Source organism: Puntigrus tetrazona, chromosome 5, assembly GCF_018831695.1.
Source record: "Puntigrus tetrazona isolate hp1 chromosome 5, ASM1883169v1, whole genome shotgun sequence".
In the NCBI taxonomy this organism is placed as follows: domain Eukaryota; kingdom Metazoa; phylum Chordata; class Actinopteri; order Cypriniformes; family Cyprinidae; genus Puntigrus; species Puntigrus tetrazona.
In genome coordinates, this window is record NC_056703.1 from 21,031,691 (window position 1) to 21,046,931 (window position 15,241).

At 35.0% G+C, this 15,241-nt stretch overlaps 1 protein-coding gene across 1 annotated transcript; it reads left to right on the forward strand.

The window, feature by feature from the left end:
- Nucleotides 1-36: 36 nt before the first annotated feature.
- c5 (complement component 5) lies at nt 37-14,954 on the forward strand. Its single transcript, XM_043240153.1, has 42 exons — nt 37-251; nt 379-574; nt 1,777-1,930; nt 2,040-2,110; nt 2,197-2,291; nt 2,455-2,537; nt 2,621-2,711; nt 3,193-3,298; nt 3,373-3,508; nt 3,603-3,718; nt 3,804-4,004; nt 4,186-4,377; nt 5,113-5,319; nt 5,401-5,553; nt 5,633-5,759; nt 5,877-5,945; nt 6,074-6,176; nt 6,518-6,630; nt 6,742-6,826; nt 6,983-7,065; nt 8,522-8,658; nt 8,979-9,191; nt 9,420-9,480; nt 9,562-9,651; nt 9,778-9,990; nt 11,053-11,137; nt 11,246-11,408; nt 11,492-11,590; nt 11,667-11,838; nt 11,939-12,144; nt 12,217-12,369; nt 12,474-12,536; nt 12,814-12,907; nt 12,978-13,017; nt 13,122-13,224; nt 13,299-13,373; nt 13,461-13,563; nt 13,651-13,734; nt 13,932-14,021; nt 14,164-14,247; nt 14,369-14,510; nt 14,694-14,954. Exons 1-42 carry the CDS (start codon nt 154-156, stop codon nt 14,824-14,826), a joined length of 5,082 nt encoding a protein of 1,693 aa, XP_043096088.1. The 5' UTR covers nt 37-153; the 3' UTR covers nt 14,827-14,954.
- The last annotated feature ends 287 nt before the right edge of the window (nt 14,955-15,241 follow it).

Below are 15,241 nucleotides of genomic sequence, written 5' to 3' on the forward strand. Positions count from 1 at the left end.
ACCGATGAAAGCCTATTATCTGGACTATATCTATCCTTGCTCAAACTAAACCTCAAGAAACGTTTTTGGGACTTATTTCAAGACAGTTGGGCTAATAAGTAACTCAAAGCAAGCAAAGCAGGTATTGATTTTCCGGACAAAAATTCCGGGCAAATGCCTGACCTGTTTTTTATGCAAGGAGCAACGATGGCGCGTTTATTTCTGCTCTGTATACTTCACCTCTTCTTCTGCGTTGGTGTCCAGGAGAGAGTGTAAGTTGCATTTTACATCATTCGTAACGTTTCTACAGAACGGACTTGTAACACTTACAAAACCAACACCGTACACTTTACCGTAGCGACCCAGAGACGCGACGCGACGCGATGTTTTGTTTTGCAGCTACCTAATCACCGCGCCTAAGCTGCTGCGACTCGACGCCTCGGAGAAGGTGCTGGTGCAGTTGTTCGGTTACGAGCAGGAGCTGACGGTGCATCTTTACCTCAAGAACACTTTGGCGCCGGATCATAAGGAGTATGCCTCTCAGTCGCTGAAGCTCAACGCCGCGAACAACTATCAAGCTTCGGCTAGTTTACGGGTAGGACTGCTGAGTTAGTCGTTAGCGGAGGAATAAAAATCTCTAAATTTATTCTTTGTAATCACTTTTATCTATAATATTTTTTTCAGTGTCAGAGTTGAATGAATTTAAGTGGGTACAGTATTTTAAACAGCAAAAATACATTTTCATTACCATATAAAAAATCAATAAAGCAATGATCTGAAAAAACAAAAGAGTTTTAAGGGGTACAGCACATAAAACATTAAAAATATAGATCAGTACCATATATAAAATCAATAAAGCCATATTCTGAAAAAAAAAAGCCTTGCTCATTACATGGATTAATATTTAAAGATTTTTACAGTTGGTTTATCTTAAACGGTGTGAGAGTTGAATTCATTTTATTTTGTACAGCATATAAAACATATAAAAAATAAGAATTTAGTACCATATATGAAAATGATTTCCTGCATTACAGGGAATAATATTTAAAGTAGTGCTGTTAAACGATTAATCACATCCAGAGTAAAAAAAAAAAAAAAAAAATATATATATATGTATATATATATATATATATATATATATATATATATATATATATATATATATATATATATATATATGCACACACACATAATATTTTCAAAATATATATTAAATGTGTTTGTCTTTTTGTTTACATAATAAATATAAATATACATATACACACACACACACACACATATATATATATATATATATATATATATATATATATATATATATATATATATATATATATATATATATATATATATTCAGTAAACAAAAACTTAATCTTTTGACAACACTAATTTAGGGTTTTTTATTGTTGCTTTGATACCTTTATCTGAAACGGTGTTGTAGTTTAATGTATTTCATACATTAAAATTTATAAAATCATTATAAAAACATAAAATATTAATTCCAAAAGTGGAGTCTTGTGCAATAACAGGTATGTTTTTATGAATTGTTTTTACAGGGTAATGTCATGTAGTTTAATTGCTTAGTTTATATGGTTCATTTATTTATGAATTTTTTTCATGACAATTAATCCTTGTGCAACGTAAAGGGCATGTATATCTATGTCTATGTGAGTTAATGTGGGCTAAAAACACAACAGGCACAAAGAGTTTAATTGACATTAAACCGAATGTCTATAATGAATGTCAGAGTTTTTGCTTAAATGCGTTTACACTAATTTGACACTTTCTGCTTCACAGATAATGCCCACGGATTTCCCTAAGGAGGACACGTATGTTTACCTTCAGGCGGTCTCCTCTGCTTTCTCTGCACATGAAAAAATCCCAGTCACTACTGTGAACGGTTTTCTCTTCATCCAGACTGACAAGCCGCTTTACACACCCGAACAACAGGGTCAGTATGATAAGGATCTATCTATCGTGTGTGTAAGAGCGCGAGAAAGAGGAAGCGAGGAGATGAAAAAAATGAAATAAAAAAATCCATCCTTTACCTGTTTTCTTAGTACAAGTGCGCGTTTACTCTCTCAACGAGGAGCTGAGGAAATCTGGACGAGCTGTCACCCTTACGTTCGTGGTGAGCGTCTCTCTTCACGACCTCATGCTTCACACGAATTATGATTTTTATTTGTGACCCTTGTTGAGGTTTCAAATTCCTTTTAGGACCCTGATGGTATCAAAGTAGAGATGATTGATATGACAGACATCATTGGAGCAAAACCGCTTCTTCCACCGTTCAAAATACCTTTAAAACCAACGTAAGACACAGATTATTACAGATGAGTTGATCAGATGCTTAAAGGCTTGTGGCGGTTTAAAGTTTGCTAAGAATTAAAGGCTAGTTCAGCAGGAAAGTGTTTGATTCTGAATTATAAGCTTTTTGTCTCTGGGTCATTTTATTCACAATGTCAATCTCGCTAGTTTTGGGATCTGGAAGATCGTGGCTACTTACGCAGACTCCTTTGAAACGACAGCCACCGCTGAGTTTGAGGTCAAAGAATATGGTAAGACCCTTGTTTTGTTGTTAAACAAGTGTTATATAGACATTTGGTTCCCATTACCTCTAAATTCCAGCTATGTTTCTCAGTGCTGCCCAGTATTTTTATCCACGTTGAGCCCAGAGACAGCTACGTCAGCAAGATGAACTTTGAGTCTTTCAGATTGAAGATTTCAGCAAAGTAGGTTTTCCTGTTTTATTTCACTGTAGGCTACCGTTTTAAGCATTATATTTCATTTTTCACTATTCACTATAGTGGGGGGAGGGGGGGCAATCACAGTTTCTACAAAAATATTAAGTACTGCAACTTATTTTTTAACACTGATAATAATAAGAAATGTTTCTTGAGCATCAAATCAGCATATTAAAACAGTTTCTGAAGCGTCATGTGACATGAGTAATGATGCTGAAAACAAGAATACATTTCATTTGGAAATATGTTAAACTTTTAGAAGACAGTTTAAAAACGTTGTACTTTATAGGCTGTTATATATTAAGTATATTATAAGTTTTACATTATAATATTACTTTATAACATTACTGTTTTTTCAAAATCATGAAATAAAATCTTCCCAACTCATAATAATAATTTTGGAGATTAGAGAATATAAATTTCAGTTGCTGTTAAATATATTAAAATATGTGTTTATGTGTGCTGACAGGTACGTTCATGGAACACCAGTTAGTTCTGCGGATATTTTCTTGACGTTCGGATACAGCACACCAGAAGAAACTGTCATGATACCAGAGACGTTTAAAAGATACATGGTCAGTGAGCACTCAACAAAACGTTTGTAATGTTTGAGTTCTGAGAATACATTTGTTTTTGGCTTTTGTTTTAGCTGAACAATGGGCAGATAGAGGTCTTCTTAGACATCAAGTCAGCTTTATCTTCCATGCCTGACGGGCCTCAAAGTCTGAGTGCCATGAAAGAAAACAGTTTTCTTCGGGTGAGAGTTTTGTTGCAAGAGTCAACAGGTAGGTCCAGTTCGCTCCACAGACTCGTTCTGGTTTAAAGCAAATAAATGTGACAACCGTTTGCCGACGCCGGAAACCCCTCTTTCCCTGTCAGGTGGCATCTCCCAGGAGGCGGTGATCTCAAATGTGAAATTTGTGGAAACTCCGTTTACAATGACTCTGATCTCAACCCCTCCTTTCATCAAACCGGGTCTACCATACTCCATGAGAGTAAGAAACCCGTCAAGTGGTTTGTTATATATATACCTAAATGTTTCATCCGTCGGAACATTTTTGTGACATTTTGGACCCATAGGTCTTGGTGAAGGATCCTGTGGGTAAACCAGTGCAAGGTATGCCAGTCAAGACGAGGGCAACAGTAACCACAGCTGACGGCAGACCAGACACCCTTAAATTCCTGGGGCACCTGGATACACTGACAAGCACGAGTGGGAGGGATGGAATCGCTTACTTCACCTGTAATATACCCGCTAACGTCAAACGAGCTGAATTTACTGTGAGTGAACGTTTTTTGCAGGGACTCCATCGGTGAATATTTCAGTAAGTCATAAGAGCTGAGTGATGTAAACAAGAGTGGGTTAAAAATACAGCGATAATAGTTTAATCGGGTAATTATTTATTAAGCAAAATAATAATATGCAAATGCTAAAAACTCATTTATATTGTCTTCATTTCAGTTTGAGATACAACATGCTTCTTGGAGTCAGGCTCCACTGAAACTAAAGGCTGAAGCATACGAGTCCGTCAACCATCGTTACCTGTACATCGATTTACCTGAATCCTCAGCGTTTGAAGTTGGACAGTACATTTATACCAACGTTTTCTTTGATTTCCGTGACTATCTTTCTCTAAAGACCTTCAGCTACCAGGTAAAATATATTTACATTTATGCGTTTAGCAGGCGCTTTAATCCAAACTGACTTACAAAAGGCAGAGTTTTTGCCTTCTGATACTCCATTGTCAGCACAGGTTTCAAGTTCTTTAGTTAAGCTAAGTCATTAAGCTCTTTTCAATGTTTTATGTGACAACATATTTTAAGCATCACTTTGAGGCACAAATTTTCAAGTTCAGTCTTAGAGAAATTCTAGATTTCTCTAAAACGTACTTTTTTGTTGCTGTTATCATAGTCATTACAATTATCACTTTGTCAATGTCATTTAAAGCCGTTTTAAAAGTGGGTAGGATTTGAAAAGAATTTCCGCCAAGGCAAGAATCATTTGATTTAAATACAGTAAAAACTGTAATATTGTAAAAATGTGAAATTTGTTTTTAAAATAATGATCATATTTTTAAAAATGTAATTTATTCCTGATGACAGATCTGTGTCAGACAAATCTTTTAGAAGTCATTCTAATATGCAGATTACAATTAATATTTCTTTTATTATCAATGTTAATATGGCTGCTGAATTCTTTTGTGGAAACCATGATACATTTTGTTGAAGAATCTTCGGTGGGCGTAAGGTTAATAAAAACAGCGTTTATTTGAATCTTGAAACATTTAGATTTTTCATTTAAGTACTAATTTAAATAAATAAAAATGTAACAAATTCCTTTTTTTTTTTTTAATGGATCATCTGCTATGATGCGATCGTTTGTTCTCAGGTCCTTTCCAGAGGAAAAGTTGTGCAGTTTAAAACAGTTAAATGGGATGGTGAAAAGACTCAGAACATCAACATTAAGATCACCCCTGACATGGTGCCGTCTGCGCGGCTACTGGTGTACTACGTCCTGTACGGGGAGGAAAAAGCTGAGCTGGTGGCGGACTCCACGTGGATTGATGTGAAGGCTAAATGTGTTAACAATTTAAACGTAAAGCCCTTTTCTCTGCCGTCAGTAGCTGTGCTAGTAGTTGTGATAGTCCTGACTTTTCTAAATATATATATATTTCAGGTGGACATAACAGTTCCCAACCATGTCTACAAACCCAAAGATAAAGTCGAATTAAGAGTGTCAACTCAAAGCATAGATTCGCTGGTGGCTTTCTCTGCTGTAGATACAGCCCTGTACAGCCTGAAATCTAATGAAAAAGACCCGCTAAAAAAGGTCAACTAAAACATTATACCGCATCATGCTTTTAAAGACAAATGAATAGCGTGCTATTAAATGTTTCTCATCGATGCAGGTGCTACAATATGTTGAGCGAAGTGACTTGGGTTGTGGAAAAGGAGGAGGCAAAAATAATGCTGACGTGTTTGACCGAGTCGGCCTTATGTTCATCACCAATGCAAACGCCAAAACCTCTAGGACAGGTGCATGCTCATTTGTAGAGTTACAGAGTGTGAGTTATCGCATCAAAACACCACAGGACCATTTTATCGAACACTCTTTTTTTTCTTTCTTTCTTTTTTTTTTTTTTTTTTTTGTAGGAGGCACTTGTTCTGACTTGGTTAGGCCGAAGCGTTCAGTTGACCTGGCGCACAAGTTTGAACAACACGGTATGTTTGCAAAGCATTTCACCACATCTGTAACAATGTGTAATCAATTACATGTGACATACAACAAATTATAATCTAATATCATAGCAAAATCAAAATGCATTGATGCCAACATGTTTGTTTTATAGCCAAAAAGTATAAGGCGTTCAGGAATTGCTGCTCAGTTGGGACAGTGAGTAACCCGACGCTTGAATCCTGTGAGCAACGTTCACAGAGACTGACTTATCCTGCGTAAGTTATTTTAATTTTACTCTTAAACGGAATCATATTTTAGGGATCTTTTCTGAGTTTAATATTAAATATCACTCGAAAGCGTTTCAGGTATTAATGCTATGTGTTTTGTACTGTCGTTGTTACATAAACACCTAATACGTACTACTCATAATAAATACGTTAATTAATGTTATATATATATATATATAACATTACATAAATGTGTTTTTGTTTTTTTAATGTAGCTTTTTAGTTTTTTAGAAAGTCATTCTGAATGAAACCTGTATCTTTACACTGTGTGGGGTGTTTAAGCGAATCATTTCATGTGACGTATGACCTCTCTCTGAAAAAACCTGTAGATATTTTGATGTGAATAGGAAGAAACTGTGTAAGCAGGCTTTCACTGAATGCTGCAACTTTGCTTTAAATCACCGGCAACAGAAAACGGATGAAATCATTCTAAGTCGCACAGGTATGTGTATTTTCTACATACTTCATTATCATATTAATCTTTCATAGCAACGCTAATGACTAAACACATGGAAAGGCCGAATCTAATATATTCCCCCGTTACACAATGTAGCAGTGGACTTTCTGCTGGATGTGACACCATCTCAGATTAGGAGCTACTTCCCTGAGAGCTGGTTATGGGAAGAACACACCAGCAAGTATGAAAACCTTCTGAACCTTTCTAACTGATAATACTAATCTTTGTATGAAATTTATTAAAAGTGTTCCTTCATGTATTTGGTTTATTTCATGGACTTAAAAATAAAAATTCTCTGAAATTGTGCTGCTATTAATTATATTTTCATCTGTTTAAGGTCTGGGTCAGTAAGCATTACCAAAATTCTTCCAGACTCACTTACTACATGGGAGCTGAAAGCTGTTGGGGTGTTCAATGAAGGTGAGTTAGAAAGCTTATCAAAATGTTTTAGCAACACCTGGTGGCTGAAAAGGGAATTATATGGGAATGACTGATCTACATATTATGTCAATTACATACTAATTAACCACAAATTACAGGAGAACATTCACCCTGTAGAGGGATAGCCCAGCTGAAAATTATAATTCTGTCATTTACTAACCTTCATGATGTTGCAAGTTTGTTTTTTTTTTCAGCGAAACACAAATTTCTTATTTTTATTTCCATATAATAAAAGTCAAATTGAACCAAAACTATATAGTTAACAACATTTAATTAGCAATCTTCTTCATAATATCTTTTTCTTTTTTGTTCCACTGAATAAAGAAAGTGATAGATTTGGAAAGACATGACAGTAAATGCAGATAGAATTTTCATTATTTTTGAGTCTTTTTAAGGCTTTCTAATAAGTTTATAGTAAGGACACTAGTCAGCATTTAAACTGAATCAAAACCTTTGATCGAAGATGTCCTAAAACCAAAATGTGTTCTTGTCTTAGGACAACTTTGATGAATATTTGATCCATTTCAAATGTTGACTGTGTGTTACTGTACTGAATGTTGATTGAATCTCAACACTCAATATATATTCAATATGTTACTTAGTATTAATGTAAATGACAGCTAAAATATTTTGGGCAGCAGGGTAACAAGTTATTTCAAGCTGAAACAACTTTGTTTTTAACAGTGTACTTTGTCCCAGAATGCAGTGTGCTCAAATGGGCCCCACTGTGATTAAAAAATAAAATTACAGAAAATGTATTACGCAATCAATCACTTTTATTAATACAGACTGTGTCAAAGCACTGAACAGTAATGTTTAATGACAGGATTAAACACTTACATTTTTTTAATTAAAAGCAGAGAGGGTCTGTGTTATCAAATCAATGATAATCGCTAGAATCACTAGAAATTAAATATTCCCAACTAAGCGAGCCGTAGGCGAGACTGAATAGAGAGAAAAAAAAAACCAGGCTCAGATAGGGGCCTGCTCTTCTCTGGCGGGACAACCAGCACTTCATTTCCAGTTTAATTTTATTGCCAGCTATGTCAGATTGTCTAAAGGACTCTGTGTGTGTGTGTGTGTGTGTGTGTGTGTGTGTGTGTGTGTGTGTGTGTGTGTTAAAAAACGTATTTCTGTGTTTACTCATTATTCAACTGGACTGACAAAAGTTAAGATAACTTTAAATAAAATTTTATTCTCATGAAATAACATGCAATTTGATTGAATCTGTTTCCAAGATGATAACAGGATTACATGCCACATAATAAGGCAAATGACAACAAAATAAAAAAAATAGCATTCCAGCCATGTGCTTAAGCTTTCTTAAAAACAGCATTAACTATCAACAAAGCATTCAGTTAATAATGTATTGTGCATGCAGACCTTTGTTTAAAAGCAGTTTTTGGTGAAACTCTCACACTCTTTCTTTGGTCAGGGATCTGTTTGTCAGAAGAAAAGATTCAGGTGTCCCAGGACATTAGTGTGGATGTGCCCTTGCCTTACTCCATGGTTCGTGGAGAACAAATTGAGCTTCGGGGTTCAGTATATAATCAGCGCCATTCAAGCACTCGGGTAAAAGCTTTAATTCTTCATCAGGAGGATGACTTTAAATAGAATTATACATTATGACCTTAAAATTCAGCTTTGCAATCACAGGATTAAATACATTTTAAAAGGTACTAAAATAGAAAGCAGTTATTTTAAACTGCCATAATATCGCACAGTTTTACAGTTTTTATTGCATTTTTGATTAAATAAATGCAGCCTCGGTGAGCATAAGAGAATAACCCCCTTCAAAAATCTCCTCATGTATCTGTTTACTTATGTGACTACCATGTGATCAACGGTTTTCTTTCTCTCTGTATCTTCCTATATTTTTCCCACATAAACAGTTTAGTGTGACCCTGACAGCAACAGAGGGAGTGTGTGTGTTTCGTGGATCTCAACCTGGGAAACATGAAAAGCCACATGAAAACATAGAAGGTCGTTCGGTGGCCTTGGTCTCATTCTATATCATGGCCTTGGAAGCAGGCACTCATACGCTCACTTTCACTTTAAAAACTGCATTTGGCACTGAGAGCGTGGTCAAGAAACTGAAAGTGGTGGTAAGTCAGTGCTAGAAGACTTTATATATGATAGATATATATAGTTTGAACTGATCATACACAAAATGTCTCACCCTGAAAGCTAATGTAGGACGTTTCAGTGTTCAGAGTTTGAGGTGTTTTCTCATGATGTTTCCAATTTAAAATGATCTAAAGTAAACCACTCATAATTCATACTAATCAGTTTGGTATGACTGAGATCATAATCTAATGTTCTGGTGTTCACAGCCAGAGGGAATTAGAAAGGAAATACAAAGTGGTGGAAGAATAGATCCGAATGGAGTGTTTGGTGAGGACAACCGAAAAGTACCAGCATGCTCTCTGCTCATTTCCTGGTAAAGTTGAGCACCGTTTCTTTTTCCGTTCTTAGGCACATCCATGCGGAAGCTTGAGTTAAAAAATGTGGTTCCTCCAAACATTGTGCCCAAGTCAACCGTGGATCGAATCCTGACCGTTCATGGTATGATGCCTGTGAAGCTTTCGCACATTTTTGCATGTCAGATATAGGGTTACCTTTATAAAGGTGTATATATAGGTTAAAATCACTTTACTGAAGTTCCAAAAGTAATCCCTTCTTCGTGTTCAGGTGAAGTACTGGGAGAGCTTCTGTCAATAATAAACAGCCCAGAAGGTTTAAAACAGTTGACTAACCTGCCACGGGGAAGTGCCGAGGTGGAGCTCATGGGTCTCCTGCCAATCTACTATGTCTACCACTACCTAGAAAAAACGGAGAAATGGGGCATTCTGGGGAAAGAAGCTGAAGCGAGTGAAAAGGAATTAATGAGGAAGATGCAAGCTGGTGAGATGCTTATTGGAGTAAAGCAAATAAGAATGGTTAAAATCATTGAGATTTTTGTGTACACTCTAATTGAAACCAGCTTTAACAACCTCAAACCAATTGCTGTGCTTCAAAAAAAACTGCATATGCTGGGGATTTTTCAGCAGGGAATAAGTAATTATTTTTAATTTTCTTGACGGAAGAATTACGTTTTGTTTTACAAATTTAAACTTAATTAATTATGTCTTGTTTTCCACATATAGACATTCTTAAATGAAGATATTCATTAAGATAGTCAGAAATTAATGATTTAAAATCTTTAGACTTAAGTCTTTGTTTTTTTTTGAGAAAAAAAATCTAGTTTATCCCTTTAAATAAAACCAGTTTTTCTGGTCAGATATATGTTTTTAAGAAATGAAAAGTTGACTTAACTCAAAATTTCAAGGTTTCTTGCTGTACAGCCTTTAACGGTCACTGAGTAAAATCACACGTCTCTTTTTTTTCAGCTAACACACTTTGTTTTCTTGAATGTGGACTTAATTAACTTTTTTTCAGTTTCTTGGAAGATGTTTTTATTTTTTAACAAATGACAAACATTAATGGTTAAGTAGACAATATTGTCTTTGTTTGTTAGAAAACTTAAAAGACTAAGATATCCAGAAAATGGGCATAAGTGGTTAAACGTAGTCTAGTAAAACTTGACACACTAACTTTAGTGGCAATCAACAAATGTTACAAAGATGAGCTCTTGATGAACAAAACACAAAAACTAACAATATTTCAAAAACAACACATTTTTTAATGAAATTAGCAATCACCTAATAACAGTAAATGTATAATTTATTGATGCTGCAATGCATGCTGACGACTGACAAATCCTTAATATTTCCACCACATAAAATTCTTTCATATTTAAATTCATGAAACCAACTGTTTGACTAGTTTGAGCAACATATGGGCTAATTTTGTTTGTATGTGCATAGCATTAATGTAATATTTTAGACTCAAAAGTTTTGGTAAACTAGAAAATGTTCAGTTCTATTTTTTACAGTGTTGAAATAAAACTCAATTCCATTTTTTTAGGCATCACCAGCATCATGTCATTTAAGTTGAAGAATGAATATGCCTTTAGTATGTGGTCAAACAAGGACAAATCCGCCAGCACCTGGTAATCAACTGCTTCGTTTCTTCGTTTTCCTCAGTGGTAGCAAAAATAAGGCTTTTTTTTTTTTTTTTAAGTTTTACGTATATGGAGTACATTTGTGCAACCTTTTAGGGTGACGGCTCTCATGATCAAGACGCTTGCTGGCATGCATGAATGCCGCGTGCCTTTTGAGTCTAAAGTGCTTACCAACACCATTCACTGGCTAATTAAAAATTGTCAGAATAATGATGGCTCCTTCTCTGAAAAATCTAAAACTCTTCCACTCAAACTCATGGTACGGAAAAAAAAAAAAAGATTGTTTATGATTTAATACTGTATTTTGTCCTGTTTTGATCAAGGCTGTTTTGTTTCTCTAAGGGTGCTGGAGCTGATGTCACTGAAAAGACAGTTTTCCTCACATCTTTTGTCATGATAGGAATTAAAAATGCTATGAAGGTCCCAGGTGTTAACTTACAGGTACGATCTAAACCAATCAGAAACCAGAATTCCAGATATATCAAGTCATTCAGACTTGTTTGTCTTGTCTCTCCAGGTCTTTAAAAATGCTGTAGATCGCGGCGCACAGTACATCATCTCTAACTCAAAGAAGATTAAAAGTTTATATGCTAGAGCAATTGCGTCTTATGCACTGACACTTGCAGACATCCATAGTATGCCCGGAGTCAGTCTTTATGAAGAAATAAAAAAACAGGCTCAAGTTGATGGTAAAATCAAGACATGTTTGACCAAAAAATCTGCACAGTTTAGACTCTCTCGTATTTTTAACACATTATGAGCCATTGTCCGCGTGTCTCATGTTTTCAGGGGAACCAGGCACAGTTCGTTTTTGGCAGGAGTCCAAACCAGACAAGGATTCGTTAAAACCCAGTGATGTGACAGCCAAGACCGTGGAAACTACTGTTTACGTCCTGCTGAATGCTTTAACCAGAGGTGAAGTCGCCTATGCAAAACCCATCCTGAACTGGTTAACACAAGACCAGAGATATGGAGGGGGCGTCCATTCCACACAGGTACGCCAATGCAAGTCACGTATGTATATATATTTTTTATCAGATGTGAACTGTCTTTTATCAAATTTTCAGGACAGCATTCTCACTTTGGAGGCGATTACCAAGTACAGCATCTTAGCCAGTCAAGCTACATTAGACATGGTTGTTGACATCGAATACAAGACTAAAGGTGACATCAGCAGAATCAGACTAACTCAACAGAAGCCTGTGCATAAACCAATAGAGGTAAGATTATTTTTATCTTTTTAACTCAATTATTTAGAGAATCGAACACTATTTTTTTATAAATTAAACGCCTCTCTGTTTTCTGTGTTTTTTTTTTTTTAAAGATGCTAAAAAATGATGATATTATCCTCAAAACCGCAATGACCACCGGTGTGTCGTTTGCCACTGTAAGTAAACTTTTTATTAGCAATATACAGCGGTGTGATGCTGGCAGATGTTACATATATATTACATACCGACTTTTCAAAATTTTATAATGTTAATTACTGTATAATTTATAATTCTCATATTATTTTATTGTCAGTGTAACAATTTTTTTTTCTTGGATGTCATTTTCAGTGTATATTATAAACACTACAGCAGTCCAGATTTTTCTTCTATTTAAAAATTTTATGCATGGAACCAAATTCATACATTGATTAATTTGCTAAACTCTTTTTACAGCTGAGGACAGTGTACTATGCGATGACAGAAAACAATAAAAACTGCCGCTTTGACTTATCAATCAACGTTTCTAGACATTTCCTGTATTCAGATGGTAAGTTTGGTACTCTTGATTTTCTTTTAAACTTAACTTGTTCAGCTAAACTGATTTTCTTGGTAAACAGATCCTATGCTTTTGTCCCAGCGGATTGTGGCCTGTGCAAAGTAAGTCTGTAGGAACTCCCAAAAATATATTACATATTTTAAGCTTCTCTGTAAAATTCTGATTTGTAAAATCCATTAAAATAAAAATGCCATTATATGTGAAGATACAAGCCACCTCAAAATTCTGTTGAAACGGAGTCAGGATTGACTGTGATGGAAATTAATTTGCCCACCGGTGTGACCCCAATCCAGGAAGATCTAGACATGGTAATGTATTTTCATGAAAACCATCTATTGTTTTAGAAAATTGTAGTGACATTTCACGTTTTTATATTTTGCAGTACCAGAATGGACTTGAGTCTCGGATATCAGACTATAAAATCACAGGTGACCAAGTCATCCTTCAGATAGATTCGGTGAGCATCACTGAGAAAAACAAACTTAAAATATAATGTGCATTTGATCTTGTAGAATAGTTTTTTCCGTACACTACTTCCATGCAGATACCGTCAGAAAACTACTGTGTGGGTTTCCGTATTCAAGAGGAATTTAAAGTTGGCATGGCCAGTGCCTCAGTATTTAGAGTTTATGAATTTTATGCTCCAGGTAAGGCATTTCTACTAATGTTTGTTTTATGTCTAGCTAAATTTATTTTAGCTATGTAAATCAGCTTCCTGATCTGGTTTTTAACAGAAGATCAGTGTATAAAGTTGTACCACAAACAAAGCCGCAGACTGTTACGACTCTGTGAGGGAGACCAGTGCCATTGCATGGCAGGTAAGCCATATGACAGAACCAAAACAATTAAGAACAAAAAGCACGAATCATTTCACTGTGTCTCATTTCTCGACCTGCAGCATTGCGTTTACTATACCACTGCCTCTCCTGTAGCTATCATTTACATATGTAGGTTTAATGCGTCTGTGTTAGTGTTATAACAGTTTGTCTGTGTTTTCATGACGGAATTTCATTAGCGGAATGCTGCAACTTTAAATCCACCATTGATTCCACAATCACTGTGGAGCGGCTTAAAAAAGACATGTGCAAAGAAACCATGAAATACGGTAAATACTGATCTCCATGAAGCTTCAAATCACAAGAAATGATTGTCATATATATATATATATATATATATATATATATATATATATATATATATATATATATATATTGTAAATGTCATTTACTGTGTCTTTATCTTTCTAGCACTTAAAGTGATAGTTGAATCATCTGAGGCAGCAGGAGATTTTGTGACCTACAAAGCAAAAGTTGAAGCAGTGCTCAAAAAAGGCAAGAGTATATTAAATATTTGTCAGAAAGTCAAGTTTGTTTAAAAGTTTTGAAACAAAATGACTTGAAAAAGTAGTTTTCATAACAGCTTCGGTCCAATCTATTAAATTCTCTTCTGCAGAACAAACAGACGACCTAAAAGCTGATTCAGAAATTGATTTGGTGACAAAGGAGGCTTGCAATTCAACAAATTTTGAAGTTGGCAAGCAGTATCTGATCATGACTGCTGAAAGTATTACGATAAAAGTGAATCATGATTATAAGTAAGTCCTTGTATTTTTGATTGGTTGTTTTTATCATTTTTAAAAGCCACAAATTAATTAAAAATGTCTTTATTTAATTGGTTGCATTTTAGGATCAATTATTAGGATGTATCATAAATTGTTTCTTATTTACTATTATAGAAGCCCCAAAAGTAATTTTCTGTGTAATGATCAATGTTTCAGGTATAAGTTTCCTTTGGACTCACATGCTTGGGTCTACTGGTGGCCATTTGACTATGACTGCAGAGATGACTGCAAACAGTATGCTAGTGTTTTGGGGGATTTTCAATTTTATTTCTTATTTTCTGGCTGTTAAAATTAAATAATAAATTGTACTTTTAATTTGTAATTCATATGCTCTTCTATTCCAAGGCAATATAATCGAAAAGAAATGGCATTTGAGAATAAGCAGGAACTTTTAAATAAAGCTTTTTACCTCAAAAATATGTGTGTTTGCCATCATTGTTATTCTACCTATCACATACATACGCAACATTAAACAAAGAAGCATTACATGCAATTTACCTCAACATTTGCCTTGTATATGGATGTTTAGGGAAGTGTTAGATGTCTTTCGTGAATGCACATGTAGGTATATTATATATTATTTTGCTTAACACTAGTGTAAAAACGCTTTGAGGTGGTTTGTGTATAAAGTCTGCCCTGATGGGTCGCGACACATGACTCTTATTTTGAAGTAACTGCAGTCGCGTCACGTGATCCAAACATCA